Raw genomic sequence first — 9,654 nt, 5'->3', positions numbered from 1 at the left:
GAACAATATGATGATGAAGGAGAATGGCAAGAACCGTTAGAAGGTGATCAATATGACGATGTAGGAGAATGCCAAGAACCGTTAGAGGATGATCCAGATGAAGTCGAAGAGGTGTGGCAAGCACCATTGGAGGGTGAACCATATGATGTCGAGGGAGAAATAAAATCAAGTGAGAATGACGATCAAACGACAGAGAGGTCAAGTTCCAACAGAAGTGGGTCGCAAGATTCTTCATCCCAAGCGAGAACAAGATTCATGATGGAGACAATATTTGGTACTTCTTATGGAGGAGATTGGTCTTTCCCGTGGATGAACAATACCAGTCGACAGCCACCAAGTTTCCGTGAAACGGCATCTGGAGTGCGATCTGCATATCACGAACCAAATGAGCCAAGGAGGGTGCCGCCAAGACAAATGCATGTCCCTGAAGAGCCGAGACAAAGGAGTGTACCAGTGGAGACAAGACAGAGGAGTGCACCCGAAGAGTCAAGGCAAATGAGCGCGCGCGAAGAGCCAAGACGTCCAGAGAGTTGAGCAAGAGATCCTGTGCTATCTGTGTTCCAAGAGATATTAGCGCTTATGAGAGAACAAGTGTCACGCCCAAGTGCATCAGAGACCCCGAGCTTCCTGAAGATTTTGAAAATCATGAAAGATTTGGGAGCCGAGTATTTTAGAGGAGGATCAAACACGTTTGAAGCATATCAATGGTTGCAAAACATGGAGAAGAATTTTGACACAACCCGATGCCAAGAAGACTATAAGAAAGACGTTGCAGTATACTACCTGAAGGATGACGCTAGTGAATGGTGGACCAGCGTGAGGAGACACTACGGTCAAAGGAATCCAACATGGACAGAGTTTCGAAAGGAGTTTGAAGGAAAGTATTTTCCATCGGAGGCCAGAGACAAATTGGAGAATGAGTTTATAAACATGGAGCGAGGCCAGAAGAGCGTTCGAGAACTGGAGTCAATCTTTACTCGACTGCGAAAGTATGTGTACCGAGGACAAGAAGATGAAGCAGTTATGGCACACCACTTTTTACGTGCGCTACGACCAGACATCGAGAATAGGCTCATGTCTGTAACTTACCAACGAGTTGATGAGTTGGTTGAGAGAGCTGTGAACGTGGAGATGAACATAGAGATGTAGAAGGAAGCCATCCGTCAGGACCGAGAGAAGAACAAGGCGAAGGTGATGTCAAGTGATGGCAAAAATCGAATGAGGAGTCGAGCTAACCAAGAAGGGTGTAGTCCAAAGCCAAAGAAAAGAGGAGTTGTGTGTTACTCATTTTGAAGAGTCGGGCCATTATTTTCGAGAGTGCTCAAAGGCAGGAAGGATTCATCGCTCAGTGCCATCTCACATCATATGTTACAATTGTGGAAATGGTGGCCATTACAATGCATCATGTCCGATGAGCGAAGCCATAGTAGCGGTACCAGAAGCAAGAAATCCCCCACTGACCAGTCCAGAAGATGAACAACCTGTGAAGCGGCAAGTTAGAGAGAGAGGATCATGTGCATCCTTCCCCTTAGGTAGTCAACCCTTAAACCTTCATGACCGTTGGTCACCAGGAAGGTAAGTGTGGGTGCTAACTCCCTTTTTGTGTGATTGTGTTCTTGTGTGTTTGTGTGTTTGTGTGTTTGTGGTTTTGTGGAGTGTCGCGTGTCTAGGCGTGTGTACCATTTAGTGGTGCTAGTCTAGTCTTAGTTGTTGTGTGTAGGAAGCCTGCTAGCTAAGAGTGGTTAGAGAACCTTTAGTGTTAGGCCGTGTAGGGAAACCTTAGTGTATTAGGTCGAACCCTTTTCCTAGACGTATAGTGGAACCTGTGAGTGTTGAGTTGGTCGAGCAAGTTGGATTGATGGCTGGAAGCAAGTTCGTGATCAAGAGAGTTAGTCGAGTTCAAGCGCATGAAGGAGATGAAGAGAACGAGGCGAGAAGCGTCAGAAGGAGGAGTAGAGGATTTCAATGGATATAGAGGACAAATTCCTATAAGGGGGGGGGGAGAATGTAGTGACCCGTGCTAAGAGTAAAAATCTAAAGTTAAAATTCCTCGGACAAAGGGAGTTGGGAAGACAAAGGAGGCCGAATAAGGAAAGACAGTCGAAGCAGAAGAAGAAAGACCGCGAAATCGATGATAGTACCGTACCATGTACCACGTACCACGTACCACGTACCACGTACCGCATACCATGGACTGTACCATGTACTGCAAGTCTATCTGTGACTGTACCATTGTTCGACCGTTGGCCGTAAACCGTCAGTTGGCCCGTACACCGTACCATTGACTTCGACGCAGAACCGCGACCAGGAAGTTGTAAACGTCCGTGTGGAGCTCATGAAGAAAGTGTTTCATCTCCCCTTGATTGACCAATCAAATTTCATGCAAATAAAGGAGGAGACATAATCATTACTTTTCTTAAAAAATGACCAATGAGATTTCATGCAAAAAGAAGGGAGAAACATAATTATTTTGTCTTCTCAAAAGCTGGCCAATGGAGATTCATGCAAAGGAGGATGTGAGACAAAGGAGAGAAGAGGACATTCTCTAGCTAAGTGGTGTGTGTTTTCACCAAGTATTTAGTGGCTTGCTCACCAAGTTTTCGCCCAAAGGAGTGGAGGAGAAGCTAGGCACTTGCTCGCCATGCATTGTCTGTTGAAACCGCCCAAACTCACACCTTTCCACTACATAGAGACCCCTTAGGGAAGCCATTTTCGTTTGCTTTCACTCTTAGAGAAAAAGAGAGAAAGATAGAGTTAGAGAGAGTTGTTTCTTTAGAGTTTTCTCTCCCGCGAGTTGTTAGCAGGGTCCACCTAGGTCGTTAGCCGTGTGCCACCGTAGGAGCTTTCGCGTCTCGTTCTCACTAGCTAGGACTGGAAGTCTGTTAGAGTCGATTCTTTCAGCCAAGTCCAGGTGAGTCTCAAAGCATGTGATATGGTACATGATAGGTTGGGTGTTGGGTGTTTTTCCTTAAGTTTTGTGTGATAGACTTAAGCGTTTAGGTTTGTTGGGTAGTATTGAGTTTGCTTAGGATTTTTGAGTTAAATCTAGGCATTTTTAGGTAGATTCGTTCCTTTTCTTCTAAATTGAGTTCTAGGAAGTCAAGTCTCGTTTATTGCTTTTCTGCATGTTGGTGTGAGGTTGTGTCTAGCTCTTAGTCTCTAGATTTCATTCTAGTCTCTTAAGTTGCTTGTTTGTTGTTGCATGTTTGCTTGGGTGCATTGCATGTTAGTATTTAGTGCTTAGTCTCTAGATTACCTCTAGTTTCTGAAGTTGCATGTTAATACTAGTGGTTTGCATGTTTAGCGCTTAGTCTCTAGATAATTCTCTAGTTACTTAGGCTTGCATGTAGTTGATTGTTGCTTGCATGTAGCTTGTATGCTTTTAAGGTTTGTTTGGTTGTGTGTTGAGGTTGTGTAGGAGAAGACTTCCACAAGGCCGTAATTTGAGTGGATTACAAAGACTTGGAGACACGGGATAGCTTCCTAGGGCCGAGTAGTACACGACGGTGTAATCGAGTGCGCCTGAAGAGAGGGACTCGCACGTGATGTTCTATACTCGCGTGCCTTTGTGGCTGTGAGTATAGGTGTTCACGGGTATGGGGGAAGAGATGAAGTGGTGGAGTGAAGGAGTGAAGGGCCCTTGGACTTGAAGACGAAGGATAGTTGTTAGCTTCCGCATGCTTATACTTTGATAGTATACTTGTTTCATGACTAACTTGCATTTATCTTGCTTGTTTTTCTTGCATGTCGCTTGTGTGTTGCATTTTAGTGTTGCATGTAGTGTAGTTGCTTAGCTTGCATGTTGTGTGTTTCTTGCTGGGGTTAGGGTTGGGTTTGGTTTCTTGTTAGCACTCAAGACTCCATAATTTGTTTTGCAGGTAACCTTAGTGGGAAAAGCCTTAGAGGGGAGCACAGGACGTTAGGCCAGCAGGTGTAGTTTTGTATTGCCTTTGAAAGATGTTTTGTTGTTGTAGTTTAAATTATCGCATTTTGGCTCTAGGCCTGTACCAAAAACGTTATGAATGTTTTGTGAACTTATTTCGTTAAGTAATTAATGTATTGAAGTTGTTTTATTTATCTTTGTGTTGGTTCGAATGGTACTAGCCTTGTCCAGGCCAACACAACTCACCAGGCCGCGAGGGTTGCAAAGCCTAAGAAATCCCAGTCGCGGGTGGAATTGCGTCCATGGAGGCCGGTTGGGAAGCTGCATCTTCCGTCCCTCGGCTGGACCACCCCGGCTCAGTTCCCATAGTAGCATCCTGTCGCTGTCCGTTGGCCTGCGTGGTCATAGGACGGTTCGGGGGCGTTATAAACAGCCTGCTACCCAAGCCACCTAAACCGCCTAAGCCACCACAAATTTCCAAGATCAAGATCAAAGTTCCTACTGAGCTAAGTAGCGAGAGCAAGGAACAGATTCAAGAGATGATAAGGCATACTAAAGAAGTTCTTCTTCATGCAAAAGTTTTTGAAACTTCAGCAAAAGGACAACTTGTTTTTGAAGCTGGAGCAGATTATCAAGTTATCAAAGGAGCCGAAGGAGCATTGATTCCCGAAGTTAACTCTTCTCAAGCCTAACTTGGCCGCCACCGTCGAGCCAACGACATTAAACAAGCGCGCTTCTTGGGAGGCAACCCAAGCTAGTAAGTATTTATTTTTAGAATATATTTTCTTTTATTTTTAATATTTTTGCATTTTAGTTTTAGGTTTATAAAAAAAAAACACAAAAAAACAAATTAAAAAAAAAATTGAAAAGCCAAAAAGAAGGAAGAAGAAGTCCCCATGGATTGGCAATGCACACTATGACTTGTGGCAAGTACCACCTACTGACCGGCCACCTCCAATGTGACCGAAGCATGCCGAAGGCGACGGATCATCAACATCCTTGAGTGACCGATGCCGAGAGTCCCCAACAGCCATACCAACCTTAGCCAAGGCCATGTCCCACGTACTATGTATTATGTACTATATACTATGTACTATGTACTATGTACCATGTACTATGTACTATTTGATGTGCGTGGTTTTTATCACTTCAATTTTTTACCTCAAAAAGACCACACAATGGCTAAAAGTGAACAATTAATCGGTAGTAGTATTTAAGGATCGATCCCACAAAGAGAGAATTGTTGTTTAACGGAATCCAACGGAAGTAAGTAAGGCTAGGACTTTAAAATGGGGGTTTTGGGTGTCACGGTTGTACCAAGCAAATAAACGTAAATAAAATGCAAGTAAAAATAATAAAACAAGCGTTGGGCATCAAGGGAAATCGCAGGGGTTCAATGATCTATCTATCTAGGAAAGTTTAGGGTTAGTTTGCTTATCTAAAACTCGGACTATGAAACACTAATGAACCGCTAACTTAAAGTTCTCAAGCTAACCGTCAAAGATCTCTATACTCCGTTACTCAACTGTCGCAGGCAACGACGCATAGATCAAAGCATTTAAAACAGGTTCGGTTCTAATCCATGGAATTCCATAGGTAAGGGTATGTGCTTCTTATGTCTTCCCATACATCTAAGCTAGGTCAAGTACACATGCAAGCTTTTGGCAAAGCACACACACTTTAGATCATAGTTAGTTCATGAAGCTAACTTAAAGCATTAAGTAAAGACTTAGAATTAAAGCATAGAATAAACAGAATTTAAATCTAACAAACCCTAAAAATTGCCACCTAAACTAAGATCATCTCCCACCTTTGATTATCCCTTTAAACCCAACTAGAAAACTACTCTAGCATGTTTAAGGGAATCATCAAAGCAAGGTTTAATAGACTCATAAACATAAAAGAATAAATAGAGAGAAAGGATTTAGATATTACTTCAATGATTGTCAAACAAAGTTGTAGGATCTTCTTCCATTCTGAAACAAAGTACAAAGCAAATAGAATAGAAAGAGTTGGTGGATCTCAAAGCTTAAAATAGAGGGACGAGAGAGAGAGAGCTTCTGGTCGACGGCTGGTCCTCTTGTCGTGTCTCTTGGCTGCTCCAATGATTGCACACACTAAACCGTAGGGCTTAGAAAAGTATTTATAGGGTTTTGCCTAGGTTTAGGGTTTTGTAAGGGTAGAAACGTCTTCTCTTGTTAAGTGCATAGAAAGGGCGGCGTAGGAAGCTTCTAGAACGTGGTGAAGACTTGGACTGGGCCGCCGTGGTGGTTGCTGGTCAGGCCTTCAATAAAAGCCCATTGGCTTGATGGTTCTCCTTACATCGGTTTAAGATACGTCTCGGTAAATCGGGCAGAACTTCCTGATGAATGAATTGATTGACTTGATTACACTTTTAGGAGAAAGATGACGCTATCATCTTTCCATAGACACCAATTACGTTGAAATGTGAGTTGTAGAAGTTCTTCAAAAGTTGCCCGTACTGTAAAGCTCTAAATCTTTCCTAAAACGTATTTTCCTTGCCTTTTGGTCCTTTTTGCTATAAAACCTGTAAAACCTTCTTGAAACCTAAAATACTTGATAATAGACATTAAAGCATTGAAATCATTTCAAACTCTTCCTAAATGCATACTAAAACTATAGCTAAAATGGGTAAAATAATGATGTTATCAACTCCCACAGACTTAGACTTTGCTTGTCCTCAAGCAAATAATCAGAATAAATCATGGAATTGAGGTTTTGAAAATATTGGGAATTCACTTATCTTTGGTGATATTGTCTTTTCGCCTTGAAATTAGGAACTTCCAGTTAAAATCCACCATGAGAGTCATCAACGCTCCTTGATCCCACAATTCTTTAAAGTCTCCAGAATCTCCATTGTCATCTCTTTACATAAATTAAGCAATAATAAAATGTGAAATCTTACCAAGGGAAAATCGATCAATGGCTTGCAGACTCTCTTCAAGCCAAGAATTTCTTTGTATGATTCCTTTCCTCTCCCTTTTATCACTTCTTCTTTTTTTTTTTTAAATCAAAGGTGTAGGCGAATACTGGGGTCATCGGTAATTTACCTACCCCTCGCTTCCAAGCTTCATGTGATCATTTGACTCAAGAGTAGAATAATGAGGTTACAGGTAATTTACCTACCCCTCTAAACTGATCAAAATCATCTCATCTTTTATTCTCTTTTTTTTTTTCTTTTTTTTTCTTTTTCCCTTTGTTTTTAGTAGTATTGAAGGGAAGAGAGAGGGGAACATACTCTTGAAGAAGTGAAATGTCTTGTGTGGCTTGAATGTAGAGATCTAGTCCAATGTATACCAATTCCCAGGGCTTGAAAATTTAGTCCGGTTTAGTTCCTATAAAAGTTTGAGACAACGTTAGATCATCTGAATATCCATCAAATAGGGACTTAGGGGGTTGTTGAGTCGGCTCACAGTCTTTCCAAACTTTGGTTCTGTTGTCAAGCATAATCAAGAGTCATAAGAGTGTTAATCCAAATCAAATAAACCGTTAGAATAATATCATAATCCCCTACTAGTTTTGACTCAATAAAAAAAAATGTGACTCGATAAAAATGTCAAAATTATTGATGTAAAAAGTGGAAAAAGGTCTCATGTCAACAAAATAGAAGGTAGCATTAGAATAGGATGGAACATGCTTCCCCCCAGACTTAAATCACACCATCCTCGGTGGGAAAAAAGAAATAGATGAGGATTAAAAATCATAAGGAAAAGCATAGGGTTTAAGAACAATGTCACCATGATGGAATGATGTTGTGTCGACTCTTAGACATTTTATGGTTGCCCAAAATGTTGTCTAGAGTTCGGCTGTGGAATGAAAATGTGGTGAATAACCATTTATACTTCCTTTGGTTGCTTTGTTTGATATATCTCTAAATGCATCCTCCTTGAAAAAAAAAACTAAAACCATCAATAATAATGAGAAAATAAAAATAACTAAAACATACCTAAGGAAAAGAATGGTGATGGTTGGTGGTAGGATGGTGGTGGTTCAGAAGTGTCTCGCGGCACACGATTGAACGGTCGCAGACAGCAGCAAATGGTACGGTCACAAACATTAGCAGCTAACGTTGGACGTTGTACATGGGACATGGGACATGGCATCGGCTACTTACAGCTAGTGGGGACTCTCGGCATCGATCACATGAGGATTGTGATTGATCTGTTGCCTTCGGCTTGCTTCGGTCAGGTTGAACACGGCCGGTCAGTAGGTGGTGCTTGCCACTTGACATAGTGTGCATTACCAATCCATGGTCCTTCTTCTTCTTTTTGGCTTTTATGTTTTCTATTTTTTTTTTGTGTATTTTTTTTATTACCTGAAACTAAAATGCAAAAATATCAATAGTAAAAGAAAATAAATCCTAAAAATAAAAACTTACTAGACATGGGTTGCCTCCCAAGAAGCGCTCTTGTTTAACATTGTTGGCTCGACGTTAGCTTGCTTTCTCAAGCAGGGTGAGGAGAGTGGGTTGTCCTTAGACAAGCTCTCTTGGATCTTTCTCCAATGTAGGCATCAGGTGGCTCTCTTGCATAATCTTCTTCTCTACACCGTCGAGTAGATGGGTTGAATGGTTTAGCCTCATAGAAAATGTCTCCATTGATGTTGGTGAGAGTCATTCTTCGGTTAGGCCAGTCCATGACGGCTCCAGCTGTGGCTAGGAATGCTCCTCCAAGGATAAGTGGTGTGAACCTTCCTTTCTTAGCATTGATAACTTGAAAGTCGGTTGGAACATTGCAGAATTCCAACTCTCACATGAATGTCTCGGACCATTCCTTCGGGTATTGTGAATGAGGAATTGGCGAGTCCTATGCGTATGTCTGAGGGTTGTAGGTGTCTCAAGCCAATCTTCCTTGCAGCATCGGTTGACATGATGTTGATACATGAACCGGAATCACAAAATGCATCTTCGAATTTAACACCATTGATGGAAAAAGTTATGAGAAATCGGCCAGGGTTCTCCACTTTGTGTAGTGTTCGCAAATCTTCAGGTTCCAAAGCTTTTAGGAAAAGATCTCTAATCTCGTCTACTGATTCTCTGCTTTCCAAAAATGAACGAGAGATATCATGTGGACACCAAGCATTCATGAAAGACGTACCAAGGGGTAAAGCTTTAACAGCTTTGTTGAACTTCTCCAAGTCTTCCTCGCTAATGCGTCTTCTACGCCATAGTTTTTGTGTCTCGGCTGGTGCGTTTGGATAGAGGGATAGTCTTGCCTCTCTATAGTGATCCTCCACATGTTCTTCAGTAATATAGCTCTCCATGAAGAAACACTTCAATGGGAACTTGCTCCATGCTTCTTCGAATGAGATGTGAGGCGGAATAGCTTTCATCAAAATCTTAAACTTGTCTCTTGGGGGTTCATCCCATCTAGAGACTGTTTGAATCTCTCCAAACTCGGCGGTTTGGTGCTCCTCTCCTTCTTCTACAATCGTCTCAGCTTCTGGTTCTCCTTATTGAGGGTTAGAAAAATCGGATCCATCATCTCCAATGGACTCATCGTCATAGTCGGTTTCATAGTCCTCTTCTTCAGCGACTTCTTCTTCTCCTAGACCTTCCAGGTCTCGTGGTGGTGAGGCTTCAAGAGTTGTTACATCAAAACAATCCTTGGTAAGGATCGAAACTTCTTCTTCTCTAGAAATCTCTTGCAAATCGAGTGTAGGGTTCTTGGTCTCCATCGGAACTTGTGGCTTATCTCTCAAAAAATATTTTTTTGGTTCTTCGGTGGCTTGAGCAGCTTCCAATTCGTGGT

At 41.9% G+C, this 9,654-nt stretch overlaps 1 protein-coding gene across 1 annotated transcript; it reads left to right on the top strand.

Annotated features, from left to right (window-relative positions):
- Nucleotides 580-1,149, top strand: LOC104763049. Its single transcript, XM_010486467.1, has one exon. It carries the CDS (start codon nucleotides 580-582, stop codon nucleotides 1,147-1,149), a length of 570 nt encoding a protein of 189 aa, XP_010484769.1.

Source organism: Camelina sativa, chromosome 18 (genome assembly GCF_000633955.1).
Source record: "Camelina sativa cultivar DH55 chromosome 18, Cs, whole genome shotgun sequence".
NCBI classification, from domain to species: domain Eukaryota; kingdom Viridiplantae; phylum Streptophyta; class Magnoliopsida; order Brassicales; family Brassicaceae; genus Camelina; species Camelina sativa.
The sequence above is the reverse complement of the archived record's forward strand: the minus strand, read 5'-3'. Positions and strand labels throughout refer to the sequence as shown.